The sequence below is a fragment of the Fundulus heteroclitus genome, chromosome 8 (genome assembly GCF_011125445.2).
Source record: "Fundulus heteroclitus isolate FHET01 chromosome 8, MU-UCD_Fhet_4.1, whole genome shotgun sequence".
Lineage (NCBI taxonomy): Eukaryota > Metazoa > Chordata > Actinopteri > Cyprinodontiformes > Fundulidae > Fundulus > Fundulus heteroclitus.
This window is the reverse complement of record NC_046368.1, coordinates 17886789-17913548: the sequence shown is the minus strand read 5'-3', so window position 1 is coordinate 17913548 and position 26760 is coordinate 17886789. Positions and strand designations below refer to the sequence as shown.

Sequence of the window (26760 nt, the reverse complement as noted above, 5' to 3'; positions counted from 1 at the left end):
TCTAACTTAATAAATTATTTCGAATTTGTATTGAAAGTAAGCAAACTTCCAGAGCTCCGTCCGAGGATGCCCGATTTTTGCTCCGCTTATGGGTGCGCAAATAAAAGGACACTAGGACACTTGTTTTTTATTAAACAAACCATACATTGAAAAATATTGCAGAGTTATACAAAAGCATCCGAAGCTTTCGTCCGTTGAAAGGCAGGTGACAGTCCGGATTTTGAATGCCCCACACGCATATTTGTCCTTCTTTTTCAGGCTTTATGCTAGGAAGCGGATTTTTTTTTCCAACTTTGCCTGGCTCCATGCAGCAAAATGTCCAATCGCCTACTCGCTCGGATCTGGTTTTTACCTGTGATTACATGTAATCAATACGCTGCGCTGCAGCTGTGTGACAGAAGCAGCGCTGTCAACTCTGCCTCTGTATGCTTTCTTTTTTTTTCTACAGTCGCTGGTAAATTTCGTTTGTTTTTTTTTTTTTTTTTTTTTTTTTTTAGCTTTATTTTTGAACGTGCAGTCGCATATTTGGGGTGTTTCTCCAGTAGAAGCCCTTATCCTGACAGGACAGGATTCTATCGTAGGCTACTACATATAATAGTCCTCGCGCTGTTGCTTTCTCCTGACACCGCGAGCCGGTTAATATCTGTCTGCATACAACGCCGTTATTATTACAAATCACATGTGGTCCCTAGGTAAAACTAATACCCTGCGATAGGGATTTTTTTCGTCGGGACGGATTTTTTCAGCGGGACGGACATTTTTCGTCCGTCCCGCTGAATGAAGGAGATGGAGGGAAAAAACATATGTATTGAAGTGGGCAAATCAACGAACCAATCAGCGTTGGCGTGTGGGCGTTCCGACAGTGGGGGCGTTCTTACGCTCTGCAGTTATACCCTTCTCTTGGGGTTGTCTTGCTGTCTGTTGTACTGGTGGATTGCACAAAGTAGATGGAATAAGGAAGGATGAGGACTACCTCTAAATATTTTGAAAGTTTGACAGGGTGGTCAGACTTAGGGCTGGATGATAATTCAATAACAATATATATTGATCGATAGACGTGTGGCGCGATAGGGAAAAAAAAGGGTCGATAAAACTTCGATAGAGAGTTTTCCTTCCTTCCTTCCTTTCAGCCTATCATATTAGGTGATGCTACAGTCGCAACTTCCTCTCGACCAATCAAATCGCAGACCCAGGCACGCCGTCACAAAGTGCCGCCCCCAAACAACTACTCGCCACTCTTGATCCATGATATAAAGTTACGGGACGCAAGTTTCTCTAACAGCGCTCCCTAAATTGTGCAACTAATGGAGGGAATCAGTGCAAAATGAGCTGCAGTCTGCGTCCTTACACGTCACAACCTCAGACCTCAGCCCTGCGTCAGCCTCTCAATTATGAAACCTGAGAAGTAACTAGTGTACTGTTCCCACCTAAATAGGCTATTTTATTTATTTAGGTCATTTTACTGGTCACTTTAGTTTATTCTTTGTCAGTATTTAATAACATAACTCAGGTCTCTTAAGTTATTTTTCTATTTTTATTTTTAAAATTCTGTTATGGTTAAAAAAGTTGGTTAAATAAAGATTTAATTGGAATTCTATGTTTATGTTCTTTATTAAAATTAAATAATTTAGCAATATCATAAAATGTCCAGGCAGAGCTGCACATAACAGTAAAATATTTTAAATATTTTCAATAATTATCGATATCGATCAATATGCATTTTTTTTTTAACGATAAGCTTTTTTTCTATATCGTCCAGCCCTAGTTAGACTAGATAATGATCCCAAACACACAACAAAACTGGTTGTGGATTGGATAAACCCAGCGAACATTTAACTTCTTGAAAGGCTACAGACTTCAACCTTACTGATCATTTATGGACAGTGCTTAACATCATAGCTGCTGGCAGGAAAAGCAACCGATTTAAATGAGCCCTACCGTTTATCACACAGGTGAAATGTCTTGTCAGAATTACACCAGACATTTGTTCCTGAGTCCAATAAGTGTGGTGTCTCTGCAACTTGCGTGGGGACAGCAGTTCAAGGTTGATGGGGTTGATTTTTGTTATGTTTTTTTGTTATGTTTAAGCCTATATGAATGGTTTTTATCCTGTTTAGAGTAGTACAAATCTATAGAAAAAAATCAAACTTGTTTTTAAGATCCATTTTAGTTGTATATTAACTAATAATATTTTGACCCCTAAACAGAACAGTCCAAATGTGTCCCAAAAATCAATAGACCATTGAAGCTGATGAGTAAACACTTTGCTGGCTCTGTACCTGTCCGCTGAAAGAAGTTCCCAGCCGTGATTTAATACATATCTACATTTGCCCAAAGAAACGGCACGTATTGTTTTGCTTGCAAACACTGTTTTATGGCTTTTGTTCATTTCACTAATCGACTGCTGGATAAACCAGAAGCTTCAGTCTCTTCACAAAAAACTGTGCAATTTGTTTTGCAGTAACTACAAAAGCAGATTTAATATGAGGCGTAGAGTGTTTTCTGTCTAATATAGTGAACATAACAGGCCACTCACCATTCTGAATGGGGGATATTTTTGAAAGCTTCACCAGCCCCTCATGATTGTTCACTGACATCCTAACAGGTGGTTACAGTCTATTTAGTCTAGTCGTTATAGAAATGTGATGGGTAAAACCCCATTGTCATGTTTTTCGGTAAGTAGCTAATTAGCTCCATTTAATAATTCTGTCATCAAATCAGGCCAGGTTTGAACTTTAAAGTGTTGTCTCAATTGTTCAGGCAACAACAGTGGCACTATCTGGGAAGTAAAACCTAAAACAGGTCAGTATTGACAGGTTAACGCAGCTTACCTCCTCCAGAATACCAGTCATAATAGGATCAGACTCCTTCTTCTGCTGTAGCTGTTTCTCCAGGCTCTTCATGCTAACAGTTGCCTGGATAATAATATCAAGAAATTATTATTTACAGTCTCTTCCTCCTAAGCTTAAAAAAAAAGCACTGCTGTTTGAGGAGAAAAAAAAAAACAATTATCAGACTACATCTAATATAGCTACACTTTTCTTGCCTTGCTGACAGTCTCACTTTGTTGCCACTGGCAACCACTGAACTCAAGGTTCCGTAGCAGTTGAGCTTTCTCCATTTGCTGATAGTTTAATCTTCACTGAAATCACTTCAATGATCAGAAATGGATCGATAGGAGGGATTAAACATGGTTAGAAATCACAGCCCTGCTAATTTTTCCACCGTTGCCTCCAAAACCCCGAATGCAAGACGTGATTTTAAACCATTGTTGCATCCGGATAGAAAGCTAACATATCTATCAGAGTTTATTCCTATTTTTGCACAGCCGCTCTAATCCCATCATATCATCAAACCACAAACAAAATGTTTATGGTAGTTAAAAAAAAATAAAAATCCTCTATTAAATCTACAGCAACACAGCAGAAACAACTGCTACCCAGTGTTAAAACCCAGTTCTGATTTTATGATCCATCTAATAGGTAATGAAACAGCAAAAAGAGATGAACAAACCTGTTTAACAAAATTATCGTTTTCCATAAAAGTATAAGAAGGAATCATATTCTGAACAATAAGTGCATAAAAACTACTACTAAAGTTCTGCTTAAGTATATGAATCAACGCTATAAACATGTTTGATGTTATATTAACCATAACATGTTATTTTAGCAACAGTAGGAATATTTCTTGCTTTTAAAACTCCTAGAAGTGCATTTTTGTTTGAAAACAAACTCGAAATGATCGCACTGCCCCATGCCTGTTCTTTTAATTCACATTCATCATTCTAAGAGAGTGAGTAATGAATAGAAAAACACAATAAAAGACTAACTTTGCTTTATGAGAAACAATTGATTAGAATGGATTTGTTTTTTTTTCCAAGAAGATTGAGAAAGAAAAAAGACAAAGCAAAGCCTCGGAGGTGTTTTTTTTTTTTTTAATGAAATGGCAACATGAAGCCATCTCTGCGAATGTTTCTTTAAAAAGGGAAAAGTGCTTTGTTTAAACGCAACATAAAACGTTTAGGGGAAACAAAACATCTTCAACTTTTCAGCAAGGTAACAATCCACAGCCTAAAGCAGAGACTGGGGCGGACCTCTCAGACGGCTGCAGTACCTTTGTGGTACAAAAAAAAAAAAAAAAAGTTCTGTAGCAGCCCTACGAATAAAAGTCTGATTGCTGTGATGACATAAACGATTACTGTATAACAGAGGAATAGTAGCTTTTATAAAGTTTTTATTAAAACGTTTATGTTGAAAAGCGTTAGATGAAAGATGACCAAGTTACCAGAATAAGTTTAATCAGTCAAACCTTGCAAGGTGAGTTTTACTTTCAAAGATTCAAACTATAATATTTTTTTACCATTTAGTCAAGTAGACAAAAATCTAAACTCAACACCTATAAAAAAATAAAAAATAAAAACAGCAACAAGTGAACAGTGCGGTATCTTTACAACAAAAAGAAAGTACCTGGGGAGGTTGGGCCCGACCCGTAGCGGGAGCGGGTTTCTGGACAGCGGTGGGAGGTGTGCCCGTCTGAACTGGGCGCACTGGGGCTGAGAAAACAATTGATTTATATAAATAAACACCCATGCCACGAGTACTGTGATTTAAATACAAACAAAAATCTGATTTACAAACACATCTACAGTTAATCTCCTTACTTAATACAACTGGAGGCTTAGTGGCTGGCAGTGAAAGGGTGCCTGCTGTCCCGGCACTGGAAACAGACACTTTGGGCAGCGAGGAATTAAAGGAGAAATTCGGTGCTGGACTCTCCACTGATGAAAATCTAAAAGGACAGAAAACAACTTTTATGTATCCATTTATTAACACCTAAAAATAATAAAATGTTCTTAGTACGATTAAGTAAAGCAAAGTAGGTGTGTACCTGTCGTTTAGATTTAATTTGACAGTAGGAAGGGAGGCAGGGGGGAGGCTCTGAGGGGTTGGCGCTGGAGTCGGAGTCGGAGTCAGGGCTGGTACTGCTGCGGGCTTAATGGAGGGGCTGCTGAATGAAAACGCTGAAGGAGCAGAGGGAGTTTCAGAGGGGGGCTTGGAAGCAAAAGAAAAGCTTGAGGATGCTGAGCCAAAAGGTCCAGAACCCCCGATGGAGAACGCCGGTGTGGTCGAGGTGGTGGAATAAGTGGTCGGAACCGTGAAGGAAAATCCCGACGAAGACGAGGAAACGGGAGTCGCAGCGACAAAGCTGAATGGGACGGAGGAGGAAGGGGCGGCAGGAGGAGCAGATGAAGAGGAAGAGAGCGATGTAGGAGCGATGTTTGGGAAAGATGCAGCAGCAGAGACGACCGAGGGAGCGGGTTTGGCGGGTTGGGCAGCAAAGGAACCTGGGTAAAAAACAAAAAACAGAAAACAGGTTGAAGTGGAGCTCATCGCAAGCTGAACCCGTTTTCTTCTTTTTTTGTTGTTTTTAAAGGCTCTACTACGGACAGACATTGCAAATTAGCCGTGGCTATAAACGTCTTAGTGTTTACATGTTTAATGCGTACAGTTGTCCGTTTCAAACAAATAAAACTAAAATAATTGACCGTAGACTCCAACTTTTATTTGACATTTATTGTCCCAAGAAGACAGAAATTGTGTTAAACACATTTGGATGAGGACAAATCTGGAGTTTAGAGAGGGTGCCGACTGGATCCAATAATGGTACTGAACCAGATCCAGACAACGATGTTGGGCTGGATAACAGGCTGAGGCCACTGATCCGTCCATCAATCCAAACGCTGTGGGGTGTATTGCTGCAAGTCATAGTTGGTGGAAATTTAGGTTGAAATATGTTCAATTTAATGCAGTTTAGTTATATATCTGCAACTAATAAAACAATAGTCAACACTGAAAAGGTTGCTGAAAGGTTGTCTGTCGAAACCCAGACGACCACACTGAGCCACTTGAGTTTGCAGCAATCACCCCTCCTGCCTCCATAATTGGCAGTTGCCCATTTTAAAATGACAGTCGGTCACTATATACCTAGTCCAGGAGTCTGCAACCTTTACAGTCTAAAGAGCCATTTTGCCTTCAGTCCACTTGAATTAAACTCCTTCAGAGCTGCAAATGTTGCCTGGCCTTTTGAAAAAAAGACGAGTTATAATTTTTGATAAAGATCTACTGTAGGAAATATGTTGTCATTGTTAAAGAAACTGCCTTTTATGTCTATTTTGAGGTTTAAAAAAAGGAGGATGGACGGGATGTTGATATATGTGAATGATGATGTAAAAAAATAAATAAAAAAAAATCAGTTTCCAGCACAATGAGGAAATATTGATTTAAAATGAAATATTACTGGCACTTTTAGCATCATTCTGTTGTGAAAATTTAAAGCAATCATTCCAAAAAAACTGCATTTATTATCATTATTACATTTAAAAACCATAATAAAAATATAAATTGTAGCCAAAGTTATTAAGAGCCACTGTAGAAGGTCCAAAGAGCCACAGGTTGGAGACCCCTGACCTAGTCTATACATAGAGACACAGCCTCTTAATAAACTGAGCAGTGTAAAAGACTCTGGATGGGAAAACGTTGGTACCAGCAGATCAGATAGGGGCCCGAAAACCCTGGATGGAACATCTCTAGTGGGGTTCACCGCTAGTGGCGACCAAACCGGGCCCTCCTTTTTAATATCCATGGTTTTTCACATTCGCTGATTACCTGTAGAGGTTGCACACCAGACGTGTCTTACCTGGCTGTGGCTGTCTCTCTCCTTCCAGGGCGATGGTAGCAGGTGGTGAGACAAGCTGCTTGACCCCAGGATTCAGGTTGAGAAGAGCAAACGGGCAAATTAGTCCCTCTGTGGACAGCATTAGCATTGTGGGGGCTGGAGGCAAGGTCTTCTCCTCACCTTTGAGAGCATAGAGAACAGTAAGATTGTTTGTGTACACAACATATAGCTCAAATAAAAATGTTAAACAACACTTTTGGTCTAAGAAAAAAAAAAAAAAATGTATGCAGTCCACTCTGCCTCATCACCCCTCGTACAGCTAGCATCCTTTCACTAATCAGGGAGTCAAGGAGAATCTTTATAGCTCTTTGGCAAGAGACTATAAAGTGTCTATAAATTAAAGATCTAATCAACAATAGACATTTATATAGATTGTAAAGAGAAATAATTTGCGCTTTACACTAATCACATTTACAAGAGACATTAGGAGCCGTTTCTTTTTTCTTTTTTTGATGCTGTGAGCAATGAAGACAAACTGCTGTTTGTCACCTTAAGTGTAAAATTCATGAGAACATTTGCTCACGAATGCAGCACACTCATCTCACGACCTTGGCTCCTTTCGCCCAGCGTTCAGTAAAAAAAAAAAAAAAAAAAAGGCACTCAACAGTCAAGCTTAAAGAACAATCTTAAGATGCTTGATTTTGTAAAACACAGCCCACTGTGTTTCTCTTCTTTCCGTGCCTTCAAACCTTTTTCAGCTCCTCACACCCACTTCTCCACACTTACAAAAATCTTGCATTGTTCTGGCTGCAGCCCAAACGCCAGAAATCAAGCCTTAAACCAACGTCGACTGATGAAAATTCAGGATTTGTAACCCGCGTTTGATATCGATCGGTTGAAATTGAGACTCGTGCTTTCGGATAGATCAGGAAAGAACGTAAGACTCAAGAGACGGCAATAATTACCGCCCTCTCGGTGAATAGCTGCATTATTTTTTTTTAATTATCTTGCATTTTTTTTTTGCATCCCACAAACACAAAACACTTTAAAACACTGACCCCAAATAAAAAAACAAAACCTTCTTGGTCACCAAAGTAAAGTTTAAGGTATTTGGGAAGCAAAAAGGGTGAAATGAGGGCTGGTGGGATGAGAAACACAGTAAAGCTCATCAGCATTCTGCTTTAGGATCGTCTGGGCTTTGTTGTTTGTTTTGGTCCTATAGCTTGTCTGAGCCATTCTAATGAGTACATTTGTTCTCTCCAGATAACTCTGCTGTTACCCCCCCTCCCCTCCCCGCCCCTCCCTCTTCCTACCTAATGCCTCCCTCGAGATCAAGGTTTGGATGAGCCTACAATCATGTGATAATGTTGCTCAGATCGCAGTTCTTTTCCTCGACAGGGAGGAAGTTCTGGACGTGAACAAGGGGAGATGTGACCAGACAACAGCAGCAAGTGTACGTGAATGTCTGCCAGACTGGGCCGCTTTAGGATGAAGCGGCACGCCGAGACAGGAGCTTATCACTATTCCTTACACACGCTGCGACGGAGCACTGCAGCGGTAAGGCTGCGCGCACAAAGCCGCCCGATAGATTTCAGGTTTCGTCTGATCGATAGAGGTGTGTTCGGCAAACACGTTTCAAAAGGGTGAAAACGACGAGACGGCGGATTGCCGCACAAGAGATCAAATCGAAGGAGTTTGCAGAGTTTCTAAGAGAGGAGGAGGAGGCGGCAGAGCCTTCGCAGATTGATTCTTGTGACACAAACCCTCGGTTAACACTAACATCACCTATAAGAAGAGCCTTAAACTTTCCTTTGTGATTTTTACGTGTAGCCGTGTCGGATTGGGGTGACTATGAGACGGCGGGGAAACGCCACACTCAATTCTGAGCGCCTCTTCCCCCTCCCGTTGTTTACGGGATTTTATTTTATTTTTTTCCTTTTTGTCTGTGTGCTTTTCCTGCACTGTAACCCTCCAGTCGATGAAGGCAGATGAACGCCCATCGTGAGTCGCTGGATTCTGCTGGAAGTCTCTTTTGTTTACAGAGCTCTCTTCTCCATTGTTATTTTTTGCGCAGCCTCGAGACGGAGATAAAATGCAAGCCTCTGTTTGTGGAGTCGCCCAGATAAAGATTTTCTTCTTTGTTTTAGACACCGATCCAAATTTCTTACTGAGTAAATTCTCAGAATTGCAACTTGCTCATTAAAAAGGCATGTAAAAGTTACTTAGACACCATACATACTATATATTTGACATCTAGGTAGTTCTGCCATGCAGTAAATAATGTGTTCCTTATACATTTGTTCATACAAACAGTATTACACGTTCAGATGACTCTTTGAGGAGCATAGCATTCTTTAAGTTCTTCAATCCGGTTTTAAAACTCACCACAGCACTGAGTCGAGTCTTTTAAAGGTTTTTAACAATATTATTTTAGGTACCGACTCAGGTAACTGTGTCACCCTTGTGCTTTGGGATTTCACAGCTGCATTTAACATGCAGCAATCTCAGAGCAGTGGGTGGGAATCAGGGGCATTGCTCTGGAGTGGTTTAACGCACATTTAACAAACCGGAAACCAGGGCAGGGCGATAAATCGATTTAATCGACTAATTCGAATTAACAATTTATTGAGATTTAACGTTTGGAAAATCGTGATTTTATTTTGCAAATACACTCATTGGGCTTCCATTAAGAGAATAGCATGCAATGTTTAGGAAAATAAATAGTCAAAATATTGTAAAGAGAAAACCTTTTTTTTTTAAAACCATAAGACGAGACCTTTTAATTTAATAATTAACTTGTTTTTACGTTAGTTTGAAGTTACACAAGCAAACTCTGTTCTTAGCTCATTGCTTAATACCACGAGCAGCAAACAATTATATTGTTATTGTTTACAATGACAGGTCCGCCATCTTGTATTACAAGCATGCTTCACAGTTTGTATTTTGTTGCACTTTGAATTCAGGTCAATTTCCAGACAAAATGCTTAAAATGAAAGCAAATGATAAAAACAATTTGTTTAATTTCTTTTGTGAAACGAAAAGGAGGGATTAGAAACACAAAACATATCGATTAATCGGATACAGTATAACAAAAGTCAAATTTTACTTTTAAGGCGTATCACCCTGTCCCCTTGCTGGGACCGCTAACATGAACGGCGTTGAAGACAGATGGTTTGAGAGAGGAGTGAAGGAAGCCATTTACGTAAAGCGAGAAAAAAAAAACAACTATAAACAGAGGAGGGCGGCTCAGGTTTCGACTTTCCAAAAACTTACAACACAGCAATAGGTTTGATTCCTGCCAAGTTTCACCCCAATTCACGCCTCCATACATGTGACCACAACATTCCTCCTGTGAGCCAGGCATCGTAGGGCCGATCCGTTCCGGGTTCATCTACATGTGAACCCAAGCTCTAAGCCAGCAGGTCTATAAAGCTTGGAGCTCCACACTACTCCAGACATTTTGAACCAACAAAGCTTCCTGGATGGGAAGTGAAACGTCTTCAGCTTCAGAAATTGTCCAGTTTTATTTTTTAACCTTTTTTTGGACTTCTTGTACATGAGCACTATATTATGGCAAGCTAGCATTCAGTAGCATTAGCTTACCTTCACATGTCCTCTAGCTCGCATCTTGTGGTTTGAACCCCTTTATAAAATTATTTTATTAGCTTTTAAATGTTTGGATGGTTTTGGATGGGGTGGGGGGTGTCTTCAGCATTTAACACTTTTTAAAAAGCTTATTTTATATTGGATTTTATTTTGTTGTATTGTTTTTGGTGTCTTGGTAATTTTATCTGATTTTATGCATCTTGCTATGTTTTTATTTGTTGATTTAAACTGGATTTTTGTCCTGTCTGAGCAGTATTTCACTTTAACTCTGCACAGCACTTTGGTCTGCTGTTGTGTTTTAAAGGCTCTAAAAACTAAGTTGGATTGGAAACAAGATAACTTTTTCAGATATCAATTGTGCCTTATCTCCTTAAAACAGACCAACAGACTAATGAAGGCAACAATGTTAGTTTCTCCTTAACGATGCTCGCTTCCTGCTGGCTTAGTCACATTTCATCTGTAGCCATTTCATTCATTACAGAAAAGTATCAGCTGGGTCTATATTGTCAGCAACATTAAAGTAATAATGGATGAAGCGGCTGCGAGTATGTATTAGTACGTCAATTAGCACGTGCAAACTGCTTTCTACTAAAAGCTTTACGCTGACTTTACAGAGATGTGGAGGTGAGGTGTGCTCAACCCAATGCAAATCAATCAGGGAACATGATTATTAAACAAAGTTGACGACTTTTAGGAATTTGGATTAGAGGATTGACTTTGCTGACTTTTAATCTATAAATATTGCATTCTATATATTTGACTAAGAATTGAATTGTCTTACACTGGAAATTATTAATTCTGTCTAAATTAGAAATGAACTGAATTCATGTATAATGAGGCTAACAATGTTACTTTGCTCTGCGAATTCGTAAATAATTTAACAAAAGCTTTTCTTCCACAAGGGCCTGGTGTCTTTGTAAAAACCTCTCTCACCTTCTGTTAAATAAGTTAGGTTTTTAAAAAAAAGATTTCAGAAATGTTTATTCAATCTAATTTAAATATTCATCGTCTATAACCCCTTATCCATGGAGGGTCGCTGGTACACCCTGGACAGGTCGCCAGCCCGTCACACCAATTTAAACATATTTCTTTAAATAAGAGTTTATGTTTAGCAGCAATGTTTACCAACGTCGTTTTTTATTCAATGCTAAACCAGTTGAAAAAAACAACTCTGAATTAATGACTTGGCATCCTTCAGTTTTGTTTTGTCTTTTTGATAACTTCTGTTCAGTTTTGTCCAGATAAGACGTAATTTAAAAGTTAAACACACTTACTGATTTGGATCTCTTGCTGGCTTGTGTAGTCTATAGCTAAGCCAAGGGGCAGAGTGTCGTCATTTGTCTCTGTCACTGGAAGTTCTGCTCTACTAGCATCTTCTAGGAGCCAAACCTCCCACATCTAGAAACAAACAAACAGACAAAAAAACATCAGAAGACAAGAGCAGGAACCATCCAAGCTCTTATCAGACATTTCACAAGGGTTTTAAATACCTAGCCAATCAAATCTAAGTGAAGTTAACATATTTTGTTAGTAAATTTGGCTCTAATTAACTCATCAGTTACTGCTATAGTTAAGCTAAATCCTCAATTCTAACTTGCAAACTCTATATACTTGGAAAATGAGATATTGTATTTTGTTAATTATAGATATAGACTCCTCAAAAAGGAACACATTAGATCTAAATTGAAGAAAAACGCTCAAGCTGGAGATCCATACCGATATAGAGTGGGGTGGGTAAAGCGTAAGGAACAAAACAATACTGCATCATTTGATAAAAATGAAAAACAACCCACAGAGGGCTTACTCTGAAGTGAAAGTGAAAAAACTGATGTAGCAGGCTAAAATGTCACTGCAGCAACTCAAAAATGCTACTTAGTAGTTTGTAAGCCCGCCCCAAATGCTTGTATGCTTGCCAGACAATGTTGGTGCATGCTCCTTATGAGATTATGGATGGTGTCCAGAGGTTTCTCCTCCTAGAGCTTGACCAGTGCAGCACTGAGCTCCTGGACAGTCTGAGTTGACGCCTGATGGTCTAAACGTGACGTTCTCTGGGATTTAGATCAGAGGAGTGGGGAGGCCAGACAGTATCAATTCCTTCATCCTCCAAGAGCTCCCTGCAAACTATTGCCACGAGGGCAGGCATCATCATGCTGCAGGAGGAAAGCAGAACCCACTGCACCAAGGGTCTGAGGAGTTCATCCCAATCTCTAATGCCAGTCAGGACTGCACATCCCCTCCATGGGTGTACCATCCTGGTGGAGTTAGACTGTCTGTGCAACCTCTGTAGGCTCCATGTATCGTCTCAACACTGCAATAAGGGAACTAAACGCAAGTACAATTTTCTTGAAATTAGTGTGTTTTTCCTTGATTTAAGCAGGTAAATCAGATGATCTGCCAATGGAATAAGATTTTTGCCCTTAAAATAAGAACAATTCATCTCCATCATCTTATTTCAAGAGCAGGATATCTAATTATCTTATTTTTGGGGTAAAATATACACATTTCATTGGAAAATAGTCTTATTTATCTGCTCAAATCATGGGAGAATATACTAATTTCAACAAATTCTTATTCAACTTTTAGTTCCCTTTTTGCTTTGAAGCTACCAGCAATGACATTGACTTTCATAAACCACAAAACCACTAAAAAGAAGTAAAAAAAAAATAACAAAAATGAGGATGGAAAAAGATGTGTGGCCTCCATCTGTAAAACCCTTCCTGTTTTTGGGGTCGTCTTCTTGTCGCCTGCTTAGTGCAACCAATCATTAAAATCAAAACCGCTGACACTGATCAACAAACCCCCTCTGCTGACCAGATCAATGTTCCACAGGTTTGACTTAATATTACACTCTTATTAAGACGTGCACCTCTAATTCTTTTTGAGCTGTGTACTTTAGCACATTTATCCAGAGGCGATGTTCGGTACTCTACGTGACATTTTTTTGATTTACTTCAGACAATGAAGCAAAGGATTGAGTTGAAATATATTCCATTTGTTTCTATATTCAAAACCGATTAAAAAGGTTTACACTGTTTCTTTTCCAGCTACATACCTTGTCATCCTGTCTTGCAGTGACGCTGACCTCAATAGACGCTGCTGATGCAGCTAAAACAAGACCCCTTTAAAAAGAAATAGTAAAATCGAAGCAAAACCATCAATTTGGCACAAAAATGAAGTTCAACAAACAGCAAATATTTCGGTAAAAGGGGAGACTTTTTATTATAGGCCTAACAAATTGTGCCGTCACTTACCAGTCTTCTATGTGACTGAGGAAGTAGTGATGCTGTCGCTCTGTACAGCTGCCATAAACACTCTCACCGAAGTTCAGATACTTGGGCTCCACCTTCTCATCCTTTTTCTGAAGAAATTAAACAGGTGCAACAAATTATCAGTCACACAAACAAAAGCATCTGACTGTGCACTATAAAGCTCTGTGATACCAATCTGGGATTTGGTGATGAAAGTATAAAATCCCCTTGACATTAAAATGATCGCCTGTGCACTGCAGGTTCTGAGCCATCTGGCTTTGAAACAATATCCTTTAAATGGTTTCACGATCACTTACATGAAACATGTGAACCATGCGCATTATTCAGTATGTATAATCGTTCCAACTTTTTCATAGTTTCTCTATAAAACCTGGCAGATTTTTTTTTTTTTCTTAGAGACAATTGTTTTCTTATGTCAGTGGATTCACATTGAGGACTAGAGATGCTTTTTGAAAAGCCTCACATGTTAATCAACGAATCGAGTGGGCAACAGATGTTTTGTGGTACTCACAGGGAGGGAGATCAGCACCAGCTCAGGGGGGGTCTCAAGACTCCCGTCTGCCGCAGCATAGGCCACAGCGAACACAGGTGTTCTCAGCCACAGCACGTCCAGAGCTGCAATTTGAAGACAATTTGAAACAGACATTAGCCACGAAGGTTGTTCAGGATGAAGATTGGTACAGAATTGCAGAATTTAACATATAAAATGAAATCTGTGTATAATGTGGAATAACATTGAAAATTGAATTTTTATTTTTCACCCATTACAACAAGGTTTACCGTACTACTGCAATCAAATAAAGACTGCATTTGCTGCTGCAGCAGCTTCCTGTCCCTTTTCTTAGCTTTCTTTCACAAAGCTCTATATTTGGGAAACAACAGCATGCTGCTCCAACAGGCGTTAAAAAAATGATTTGTTCAAAGCACAGCATTACAGTTACGAAACAGGAAAACCATTAACGTGATAAAATGGAACCTCAAACACATAGCAAGCCAAATTATCACAGAAGCATGCAAATACAGAAAACAGGCAAGCTAGCAAACATTTCAGTGAACCAAACTGTTCCTGATGAAAACATTGTGGACAGAAAAAGGAGAGCAATAACTAAAGGTTGCTTTGAGAACAAAAAACAGGACGTTGCAACAATGTTCTGAATGGTATTACTGGCAAATTAATTCCTTAGAGCTGTTCAGGGTGTTCAGATAGGCACCAAGTCAGAGGGTAACTAGCTGGGTAGAGACATTTCTTTTACAGTCAACAAACGTCAACATACCTTTGACTGGGTCATCAGAGGTGTAGAAAGGCGGACATGGGATGACTTTCTTTTCTTCAAGAGCCTTTCGAGCAATAAAAGCTGATCAGTTTCATGTTTTAGAAGCCAAGAATTTATTCTCATTATTGTGTATAAAACATACTTACTGGTGTATACTGACAGACTGTTGCATTCATCTTTCCCACAGCGACCTGTTTTCCTTTTGGACTCCAGCCAACTATATTAAGCATAATAAAGAAACAGCGAAATTAAAAAAGTACAAATGATGCACGAAAAGAATGATAATAAATATTACCTATAAGTCACACTTACTGCAGGTGATCCCGCTGGTAGCAGGTAGCTGGGCTGTCATCTTGACATTGTCTGTGACCTCAAGAATCATCATGCTGCCGTCAGACAAGCAGGCGGCCAACATTGAAGGCTGAGCGGGGTTCCACTTCAGGTCCTGAACCAAAGTATCAGAGGCCACAGCTGGCTGCAGCGACGCGAATGGTGACTTATGCAGTCGGGCCTGATAATAAAAAAAAAGAAGGAAAATACAACAAATAGTTAAATAAATGAACGATAACATATCTTTCCTGAAAAATTTGGAAATAGAAGGCATCAGACTTTAGAGATTAAAAAAAAAATATCTTCATATTTGTTTTACATGCTTCTCACAGTTTTAAATGGCCACACTAAAAACTGTTTGATCATGATAAAATAATGTTAGATATACCAAGCCTCCATCCTGATAATGTTTTGAAGGTCCTTTTTGTGGATAAATGTACCCCCAACACTGGGCACGAATAGCAGATATAAAAAAAAATGTGGCGCCATCTAGTGACAGTATTGCAGAACAATCATAATGCCGGTTTGCTTATTTGATAAATCAAAATTAAATAATGCCCGACCGAGCCTGACCCTCTGAAATGGCTCACAGTAAAGCAGCAGCTCAGCGTGATCGAAGACCAACCGTTAATTAAATACACCAATCTAACAGGAACTTTAAGAGCCTCATATCAGAACAGGTTTATCTACCTGTCTTTACTGATTTTTATAAGTTTGCTTGGTTAACCCTGAAATAGCATTTAAAAAAAACATAAATGTAAGCAGTCACCTTGTTTACGAATGTTCGGACGTCATAAAACGTGATGCACAAACCGGTCTCCCCAGATGTGCCACAAACTGACAACGTGAGTTCATCACAACTCAGAGCCAAGTGGTGCAAAGACAGCTCCCCAGTCACCTCCGCCAGTGCCGGTATCCCTTTTACTAAAAGAGAGCAAAGATTCGTTTCAGCCACACAACTATATGACAAGCAAAACACATTGTTACAAAAATGTTGACTCAAAGCTGCATGGTCATATTCTTACCTACTTCATAGGAGCTCCCATCGGCTTTATCAGCAGCAAGAATATTTTGGGTTAAGTATACCTTGAAGGTTCGGTCCTGGCCCACAAACGTTAAACCATATTTGTTTGAGACAGCGAGCAGACTGGACCTGTCTTTAGGCAAATCTTCAGCAGGCTCAAAAACGCGTACTTTTTTCATCTGTCGAAACTGAAAATCCTAAAAACACACACAAAAAAACAAAAAACATGTTACATAGGAGTGATCCATTATGGCAAGAAAAGTTTATTTTTATAGTACATTTCAGTAACAAGAAACTTCAAAGTGTTGCACATGAAGAGAACATAAGAAAACAGAGGAAAGTACAATGTATTGGATAAGTAGCAGTAGGTCAAGAAAGGCTGGACTGCAAACTTAATCTAATGAAGTTTCAGCTACCTACAACAGTTTGAATTGAACATTAACATTCAAGGGCAGCTCTAAACAAATGGTTTTTTAACCTTGGTTTAAAGGAACTCAGGGTTTCAGCACTTTCAGTCGGCTGGGAGTTTGTTCCAGACAAGTGGAGCATAAGAACTAAACTCTGCGTCTCCGTGTTTGGTTCTGGGTTTGCAGAGTAGGTTTGAGCCAGTAGACCTGATGGGTCTGGAGGGTTGATACACTGACAGAAAGTCTGATGTATTTAGGTACTAAGCCATTTAGGGATTTATAGACTAACAGAAGTAGTTTAAAGTCTATTCTCTGAGATACAGGGAGCCAGTGGAAGGACTTTAGAACCGGGGTGATGTGCTCTACTTTCTTAGTCTAAGGCTACATTCACACTGCAGGTTTTGATTCTGATTTTTTTTCTTCTGAAATCTGATTTTTTTTTTTTGAGGCGGCCGTTCATACTACTATTAAATACGACCGCCGACAGACTTCTGTCTGCACGGTTCAAGACCGCAAAAGTGACCCGCAAACATGAATAATTGGAGACGTCGCACAGCAGCGCACTATTTTCAGAAGTGATGGTGTTCATTAAAGTTCTTTGGAAAAAAAAACACAGAGACCAGCCCGCTTCTCTCCTATTATTAGAAAGCTGTTGTGCTATGGGAACTGACAAAATTAAGACTACATCATAGCAAGATGAAGGTGAGAAGAAAGCAGCACAGCTATTAACAATAGTCTTTTATGGAGCGCTAACTGCTGCTGCTGGGTGTGGATGTGTAGTTTGAGACAGGAGAGTGACGTGAACAACAGATAAAATGCGACATGACCATTCAGACTATAAACGTTATATAGGTAGACGCTCCAAGGACTGGTGCTGCCTATTGGAGCTGAGGCGAACGCAGCCCCGGTGCATTTATTTGTACAGAGGAAGCGGTTCGCCTGATTAAGATGAATCATAACTCCCTGAATTTTTACCCGATTTTCACGGTTTGGTTTGTTACAAACGGCAGAGACGTGGTTATAATACAGGACATTGTCTGATCAACTTTTTAGGCAGACCTATGAAGACACCGTTGAGGTAATCAATTCAACTAAAAATAAATGCATGGATCAGATTTTCAAGATCCGGCTGAGAAATGAGTCCATTAATCCTGTAAATGTTCTTTAGGTGATAGAAAGCAGCTGAAGAACATATGCCAACTGTATCAGCTGCATACTCCCATGTCAGATATCCACACAGATTCTCAACCAGATTCAAATCAGGACTGGCTGGGCCAATCATCCATATCACTTCCAGTCAAAAGAAGCATTTTGGCAAACTTAAAACATTGCTTTCAACCTCTATATGCCAAGGGTATTGATGATTTTGGGATTAACCAAACCTTTAGCCGCGTTGTTTGCCTTCTTCAAGTTATTGGTTTGTTTAGTTTCATGACTTTTACTTCGTTGTTCTTTAAAATGCTGTAATGGTTTTGGGCCCACTTTCCTAAAACATTACGTTTATCTTCAGTTTCAAAGCCGGATTCACTAAAAATGTATAAATCATGCTTTTCAATATATTGTCTATGCTTGGAGAGCTTTTGCTAATGCTTCCAAGCTAAAAGGTAGGAGGAAACAGGTAAACAGAAGTTTGACCAGTTCTTTAAATAATGTTATACACCCACAACATAAAAACTCGGACGGCTTTACGCATAAGCAAACAGATTTTGACATCACAGAAAAATCCGTAACACACCTGGATAAATGTTTCACAAAGTTATTCATTAACCTCTGACGTAAACCAGATCGTGCTAATGCTCTAGCTAGCTACAAACCTAGAAAAAAAATGTCTACTTTAACCCGATAAACCATTAAACTAATATTCTATAAACCCTATTCAACTGTTTTTAATAGAAGATAATGTTATAGTTTATTGAATACATTATGGTGAAAGGGCTAACTTAACTTGGTGTTGAATTTGACCAGGGAGCCCACTAGCTAAGCTAGCTACAAACAGAAAATGAACTGACGCAGTAGCTTCCACATGCATCTGTCATCACAACAGTTTACCTTCATTTCCCTCTCGGGAGGGGAGTCTGCGTCGTCTCCCATTGTCGGTATTAAAAGCCACTGCCTTTCACGAAAAGGTACAGTATATGTGTATCTCTTCAAAATCCGTATCTACGGAAAAGTTCAGGTAAGAAGCATCTGCACAGCTGAACTCACAGCGCGCAAATTTGCCGGAGAGAAAGATGGTAGGATGGCAAGTCGATGCCAGAGCGCAACGATCGCTCAGCTCACGCGAGTTGTGAAAAATGTGGTCTTATTTATATTCTCCAACACATTTTTTGACCTTATTGGACATATCCACGTTTTTTCTCTTCATTTATTCATTTTTATACTCTTTCTGCAACAGGGATTTGTTGAGGTCAGTTTTACCTCGTTTATTGTTCCAGACAGAAGCAAAGTATGGTAAGCATAAATACATTGATAGATAATTAAAAGACTATCTCCATGACATTCTTAAATTGCGAAATAGTATATAGTCTTAGTGATATATATATATATATATATATATATATATATATATATATATATATATATATATATATATATATATATATATATATATATATATCACTAAGAATATTTTAGAATTCCTTAAGTGGGTATATAGGGGGTTGTATATTGTAGTGAGCAGTGTGGAGAATGGGGCAGGATTAAATAATATTAGGCCTCTTCATGCTCCTTTTCAGAGTATTTATATATAAGGTTTGTATTTATTAACTATCTATCTATTATTTGTAATAATTAAATCCTTTTTTTGTTCATTATTTGTTATAAAAATTATTCTAGCAACTATTGACTGGATTTTACTGGACTATTTTATGCCTGTCTTGGCAACACACTGTTGGCAACCCACCTTTTCTAAACCGTGTGAGTGAGTGCCCATACTGTTATCGTGCATAGTTGCACCAATCCAACCATGTATTCCTCTTTTGTAAAACACTCACTAATTTAAAAAGTGTCATGTTGTAAATAGTGGGCAATTCTTTGCAAAACAGATTGCTCATGCACATGTTTAAAATTGAAAATTAAAAGATAAAAAGTCAGTTTTCATCTTTTACAAAGGTTGGCATTTTCACCAAGGCAAGCTTTTAAAAATGTGCAACTTTTGCAAAAAACAAACAAACAAACAAACAGACAAACAAAACAAAAAAACTTTAGAAATCTGCTATGTATGTTTTTTTGTAAAATATTTCTTAGGAAAAACACAGCATTGACTATTTTCTTTCTCTGGGCAACCTCTTAATGCTACGTTTGAACCAGAAGTACATCAGAACTTGCAAAACACATTTCTATAAGGTTCCCTGTGGTGTCCAGGTTTCATGGAGTCAGCACTATAGGCATCTCCCCAAACACAGCCTTTCAGCTCTTGGAACACAAAGACACAAAGACAAATGAATAAGCTGCTCAGTACATGGTGAAGTAAGGACTTTTTTTTATTAGAAAGCAGACATGTTTTTATATTGCATTTAAAGAAATAAGGTACTCTTAGAATACACAACCTAAAACCCATGATGGCAAATACAATGATGGGAATGAAAGGTAGATTCTTATGCAACATTGAAAGTGGCAACTTGCATTTCCAGTATATATTATTGATGCTTGAGTCAGAAGGCGCATAAACATTTCAACATTTTTTTTTTTTTCTCTTTCGTGAAGCAGTATCAACACTAAAGTAGCCTCATCCAAGTTTGCCTGGGCCACGCCCTGCTGATAGTCAGGAACAAGACCGTGATCAAAGTATACAGTTGCATGATAACATTTTCATTAAAAAAAAAAAAAAAACACCCCAAGACATTTGTGTTGTTGTCCATCATCAGGTCACTGATAAGCCCAGAGAATGACAGATAAGGTCCATGCCAACTGAGGACAGCTCTGCCCGTCGAGCACCAAGGTTTGAGTCAGTCCTTGTTGCGAACACGCACACACACACATAAAACCAAGCAGGCTGCAGTTACCACCATCGTCCCTCCATTCTGAAAGTAAGCCAGTACAGACTGAAACAAGCTGAAAGACAAAAGCAAATAGCAATAGCACAGCAAGTCATTTCACAACCCCCCCATAGTGCACTGTGGGCCTCATCCCTTTTCTGATTGTCAGCGCTCTGAACACATGGCTTTAAAAGTTGCATCTAGTCCTCTGCTGCTTGTAGCCTTGGTCACCCTTGATGTCTTTTCTCTTCTCTTTCGGTTTTCTAAGTACTTCTAAAGTGCTGGCATCATGTTCGAGGACACAGACGAACAAACTTTTCGGTGCATCTCTCAGAAGATTCAAACGCACACTCAACGGGGGTAGTTAGTTTATGTACGTACGCCACTCTTAGTCAGTATTTTGCCGCAGATTACGCAGGAGATTACATTTTTATGCAGACATTCAATGAAAGGCCAGGGTGCACGGTTTAAAAAAAATACAGCCCCGTTGACTGCGAGACGACTCGCGTCTCAGCTCGCAAACATTAAAAACAGTTGTTCAGCATAAAATACAGGGTGCATAAAGATCAGAGGTCTCATCGGGTTAGGGTGAACATCTGAATGGCATGCATTTTATGATACAAGTGTAATTTTTGCATATCAGTGTATAATTTTCAGGGTTAACCTTTCAGCGGAGCAGGACAAAAAAAAAAAATTACAGTGTTCATTATTTTTTTTCAGTTAGTGGCAAAGAGACAAAAATGGAGAAGGAAAAAAAAAAGGAATTTTGGGGGGGAAAAAAAATTGTTTCTTCACAGCCAACAACCCCATCCTGTTTCTCATTTGAGCTCGCAGTAAACATGACATTGTTTTCCATCAAAGAAACACGTAAAAAATCACCCACATTGCTTTGTCTTTTTTTCTTTTCTATTAAGCACCTCCGACGGAGCTCATTCTTGTCAAAGGCTAGTCATGACATTCTCTGAGTATTTCTCATTTTAAAGTGCAACATCAGTCGGTTACTCTGCGCAAGACGACAAACAATAGATCCCTGGAAGCTAAACAGGAAGTTCAAAGGTAATTTAAAAAGTGAGAAAGCTGAGCGAAGGTGATAGTTTACAGAGGAAGACGCATTTGAGCGGATGTACACGTTTAACAGGGATCAAAGTCTGATTTTATTCACTGTTTCTTTTTGATAGATTGCCCTGTCTTGCTCAGCATGTGAGGGAGTTTAATAGGGAACAGGCCGTATTGTTAAAATAAAAGCTTAAATAAACAGTGACTAGTAAAGGAAGTACAGTTTTTACATTCAAAAATGACACGAGAACAAAATAAGTCAACTAAAGTATGTCAGCGTAGTTGCTAAGTCATCATTTTAAAGTTTAGAATAACAATTTCAGTAAGAGAAACGTCTAATCTGTACAGCCTCCTTGGTTTTGTTCGTTTCTGAACAATGACTATGGCACAGACCCACATTCACAGTCTAAGGCACTGCTCCATACTTCTTTAATCGCTGTGATGGAGTATATCACATTTTTCCTAGGCCCTTACAGTTACTGCAATCTTTCAGAACTGTACTTAAAACTCTGTTAGGTATTAAGATTTAATGGGTAATAAAACATTCTGTCTAAAAAGCAGAGATTATACAGATTCAACGCATTTTATCTTTTAAACTCTGCCCTGTTTAACCAGTTTAATAAGGGATAAGGGTTTGGTTTTAAAGCTGCAAGCTTTTTCTTAAAAGTAACTTTTAATTAATTATTTAACAAAATTAACAGAGTTAGAGATGTGAACCCAATGTGTATATCTTTTTATTCATCTATTCCCTCACAAGAGGAACTTTTAATAAATTAGACAAAAAACGATGATATAATTTAGTGAATCTTGACATTTCACCATTAGATAAACACGTTGTTGTTTGGATCAATATAATATAATTCATAGATTGATAAAATCCTGAAACAAACCTCAATTTTACACTTATTAAGGGAACTGCTGCCTGTGCTCCACCACCCTGGAAGACCTGTTTGCATCAATTTAAAAAGAATCATGTAAAAACATCACTGTCAATAAAGGTCATTTTAAAGTTCATTTTTTTTTGGAAAAGGTTTGTAATCTATGTGAAGGAAAAAAATGGAGCCACATAATAGACAAAGAGATTCAATAATTTACTATATCACAAAAGAAAAGAAAAGAAACTGTGACCCTCACCAAAGCAATGCTACAATTTACATTCAGCCACCATTGTGGCTATTCATAACTCTGGTTTACCTAGGACAGATTACAGTTCTTTCAAAAGGGGAACAAAATAAAATTAAAAAAACTGTAAACGTAATAAACACGATCTATTTATAGTGCAATAATGACCTTTTTTTTTTAAAATGCAGGGCCATCTAAATGTTTACCCTAAAGAATCAAGATATACTCGTACGAGAAGACAGACAAATTTGGCCCAACCTCTAAAGTGTTATATCACTAAAAGAATACATAGCATGTTAAATATATCAAGGGGGGGCAACACCTTAAACAATCTTAATCTGACTTGTGCAACTACTTAAACTTTAATTTTTTTTTATGATCACCACATTTTGAGAATATTTGTGACAAAAAGGAAAAAAAAAATAAAAATAAAAATATGGTCTGCTCTTTTGATTAAATGTGCTTCGACTGCTAACTGAGACCCGCGGCAAGCACAGAACAGTGGGCAACATTCAACGGCGCATCGTGTCAAATCAATGCGTGAAGGATAAACAATAATGGAAGGCTCTATGGACTGGGTCCTATGCATGGCAATGGCAACAAGCGTGAAAACAGACATCAAAAACAGAAAACAGGCATGACAAATGCATGGCCTCACACCCCCCAACCCCAAACAAAATACAGAAACAGTCATCGTCAATAGAGACCCGTTGTTTCCATCTTAGCCCGCAGAGTGTCTGATTGGGTATGTAATCAGGGTAATGTGGTGGCGATTTGCAGTCTTTTGCAGGGTCTGTTTTTTCCAGACTCCTCGGCTTCCCCACCCTTTAACTCTCTTGAGTGCAAACGCTGTAAACCAGCGTAATTTGCTCTTAAAAGTTTTCTTTAAATAATTTACCCACATACTCATTTCCCCATAGGAGAGAGAGAGAGAGGAAGGGGGGGGGGGGGGCGCAAAACAACAACAACAAACGGATGGGAACAGGACAGCATAGTCTCAGTATACATCACACCACCACATTAGGGTGGAACAGCACTTCTCTCTGGCATAATTATTTTTGTTTTGTTTGTTTTTCAGTGTAGTGCACTCCATATATCCTCTCCTCCATTTTAACTGGCAATACACTCCGTAGACGTCGTCCAAATAAAAAGAAAGAAGTACTTCAAACTAATTCTGTCAGAAAACAGTCAAAGCAGGACAACATGGAGACCATTTGTAACATTTGGCAGACTTTTTTTCCCCCCAGGAAAGATACGAAGAAAGTGCTTCTGGTTTTTTAACGGCACAGCTCCAGGCAATAGTAGCTGTTAACGTATTTCAATGCAGAGATGTGACTGCGCTGCTTTCTTCAGCGATTCTTTCCATCCGTTGCCTGGATGAATGCATGCGAGCCTCGACATTATTACTCGTGTACCTCCAAGAATTCGGTGATTTTCGGAGTTGAAAAGCGTTGCAAGGTTTTCTTTTGAACGGTATGCCATTTGGTTACAACGCCACAGACATTAAGGGCTGGGATGACAGAAATGTTAGGGTGAATGCGTCGGTGTATGCCTGTTTATTTGCTTGTGCATGTGTGTGGGTTGGGAGGTGTGGTCAGGCATCACATTGAAAGTCTAATCTGATATGTCACAGGCTGATATGCGTGAGTAAACGGCAAATACATGTGATAGATTTGTTGGGGGGGGGGCTTTTTTAGGATTTGTTTGGAGGGTTATGGTAAAAAGTAGTATTAGCAAAAAAAAAAAAAACAGACACGTCACAGTGTCTTGTAGTATTCGCACCTCTTGAACTTTTCCATCTTTTAACTTCTTGTAGATGCAAACCTTAGTGTATTTTACTGGGAACGCATGTGACTGATCAGCACAAAGTGGTGTATGAAGGCTTCAGAGGTTTGTTTGATTACAAACCGTATGACATAAGATCAAGGAACACAGCAGGCAAATCTGTGGATTTCTAGACATTTCAAAGCAGGGTTAGGTAATAAAGTAATATCTCCAGGTGTGGAGCACTGGTCAATCCATCGTCTGAATATAGACATTATATGGCACAATTGGAAGCTTACCAAGGCGTGGCCATCCACCCTAAATAACAGGGTGGGCAAAGAGAGCAGTATTAGGAGAAGCACATGACAACTATTGAAGACCTTCAGCTCAAGTAATAGAACCTGTTGACAGGAAAGTTACTAGCTGTGGACTACAACAATCTGGCCTTTATAAAAGCGTGAGGAGAAGATAAGAAAAAATGTTGGAATAAAAAAAGAGAAAACATTATGTTGTCTGTTTTGTTTTGCCACAGCCAGTGTAGGGCACCAAGCTCTGGTCAAAAAAAGAAATAAATATCTTGTTGGTCTAAGAGCATAATACTAGTTTTGGCAGAGAAACCAATCTTAAAGTCATCATCCTCTTGGTAAAACATGGTGGTAGTATCATGCTGTGGAGATGAACTTCTTCAGTGGGGACAAAGAGGCTGATAAGACGATGCTAAGATGGATGCAACTAAGTACAGGACAATGCTTGGGAAATAAAACTGTTGGATTCCAAAGACTTGAGACGGGAGCAGAGGTTCACCTCTACAAAAAAAAAACAACAAAAAAACAAAAAAAAACTCAGTTGGTAGAGACGCACTCCGAAAGACTTGCTGCTAAAATTTGTGAGGAGTGGTTGTAAGAAGCCATTGACTTTATGGGCGATGAATTCAAATGTTTGTGATTTGAAAACCGTCTTTTTTTTCTCTCCTGATTCACATTCACGTGCCTCTTTGTGTTGGTCTGTCACATTTACATTCCAAATAAAATACGTCGAAGTCCATCGCTGTGAGGTGGACAGGTTCAGGAGGTACGATACCTTGCCAAAGCAAGGCAAGTTAAAAGAAATGAAGGTTTGTTTTGTTGTTTTGGAAAAGATTCTTTCACAGTGTATAACTTTTAACTGTAATACTGCTAATGTTCACACATATTCCCCAACAGTTATGTGATGCAAGGAGGTCTTGTTTTGAGTTTCTCAAAGTCATTTTATGAAATAACATTACACTGCAAACCGCTGCAATCCAGCTGTTGGTGGCGTGGCACTGATATGATGAATCACTACAGCCATCATGTTTTGCTCTCTGACCTTTGTAATAAAGCTGCAGAAGCCCGAGTACTGGATGCATACGCAGATCCGACGAGGTTCGTGCTCTGCACTGACTAATGCCATGCCTGTGTATACTTTTACTAGCTGTGTTTTATTCTCACTACATGTAAGTATGCCAATGCACAAGCACACACACGAGCGCATGCATGTGTGACCAACGTTTTTTTTTTTGTTTTTTTTTTCTTCTTCTGATAGAAGTTGCGACCGCAGCTTTGTGTGAGGAAAACAAACTTTCCCAGTCAAGGAAGCACGGAGGAGCAGAGAGAGAGAGAGAGAGAGAGAGTGATGGATGAGACAGTGAGAAGAAGAAACTGTGAGTGTTAAACACATTTCACAACATGAGAGGGACATTCACTGTCCGTTCAGCCTCAGATTTTGTCCGAAACTTTCCGCCCCCTGCTCAGGTGGCGCGTCTCCTGATCCGACAACAGACACCAAAATCGGCGCCCCCAGTGACCGGTCCGCCCCCTCCGACGCGGCTTCGTCGTCGTCCTCTTCCTGATCCTCCTGGGCTGCCGCGTCACCTTCACCTTCGGCCTCTGCTCCCGCCGCCCCCGAGCCGGGGCTGCCCACATGAGTCCTGAGCGGGTCCTTGCGGTCTGGGTACAACCTTTGCTCGAGGCTCTTCAAGTCGTGCTCGAAGGAAAGGGGCACTCCCGCCTGAGGAGCGCTCAGGGCTAGGTTCAGACCGACGGCGGCGGCGGCGCTCATGCCCATGCTCGCGCGGTACACCTCCATGCCGTCAGGCAGCATGGACTTGATCTTGGGGAGCCACCTCTTGCGCACCCGCCTCGCGTTCGTGCACATGTCGGCGGCGATCACATTCATTTCGCTCTCCTTGAAATTAGGGTTAAAGTTTTGACAGTAGACTGTAAAAGACAAGAGCAA

At 39.5% G+C, this 26760-nt stretch overlaps 2 protein-coding genes across 5 annotated transcripts in view; both read right to left on the bottom strand.

Moving 5' to 3' along the window:
* The window catches only part of nup214 (nucleoporin 214), a 42283-nt gene extending 23463 nt beyond the window's left edge, over positions 1-18820 (bottom strand). For all 3 annotated transcript variants that reach the window (XM_012868962.3, XM_012868963.3, XM_012868965.3), the window contains exons 1-15: positions 18635-18820; positions 16180-16375; positions 15924-16078; positions 15137-15335; positions 14971-15041; positions 14825-14888; positions 14062-14165; positions 13533-13639; positions 13334-13400; positions 11556-11679; positions 6697-6855; positions 4888-5344; positions 4661-4788; positions 4467-4552; positions 2832-2915 (exon numbers count right to left, since the gene is read on the bottom strand). In XM_012868962.3, coding sequence (XP_012724416.2) covers positions 2832-2915; positions 4467-4552; positions 4661-4788; positions 4888-5344; positions 6697-6855; positions 11556-11679; positions 13334-13400; positions 13533-13639; positions 14062-14165; positions 14825-14888; positions 14971-15041; positions 15137-15335; positions 15924-16078; positions 16180-16375; positions 18635-18676 — 2043 coding nt within the window. In that variant the 5' untranslated portion in view covers positions 18677-18820. The remainder of the gene's footprint in view (positions 1-2831; positions 2916-4466; positions 4553-4660; positions 4789-4887; positions 5345-6696; positions 6856-11555; positions 11680-13333; positions 13401-13532; positions 13640-14061; positions 14166-14824; positions 14889-14970; positions 15042-15136; positions 15336-15923; positions 16079-16179; positions 16376-18634) is intronic.
* Positions 18821-20048: 1228 nt separating this feature from the next.
* The window catches only part of LOC105930676 (nucleus accumbens-associated protein 2), a 46709-nt gene continuing 39997 nt past the window's right edge, over positions 20049-26760 (bottom strand). For both annotated transcript variants that reach the window (XM_012869000.3, XM_012869001.3), the window contains exon 7: positions 20049-26741. In XM_012869000.3, the coding sequence (XP_012724454.2) occupies positions 26224-26741 (518 nt within the window). In that variant the 3' untranslated portion in view covers positions 20049-26223. The remainder of the gene's footprint in view (positions 26742-26760) is intronic.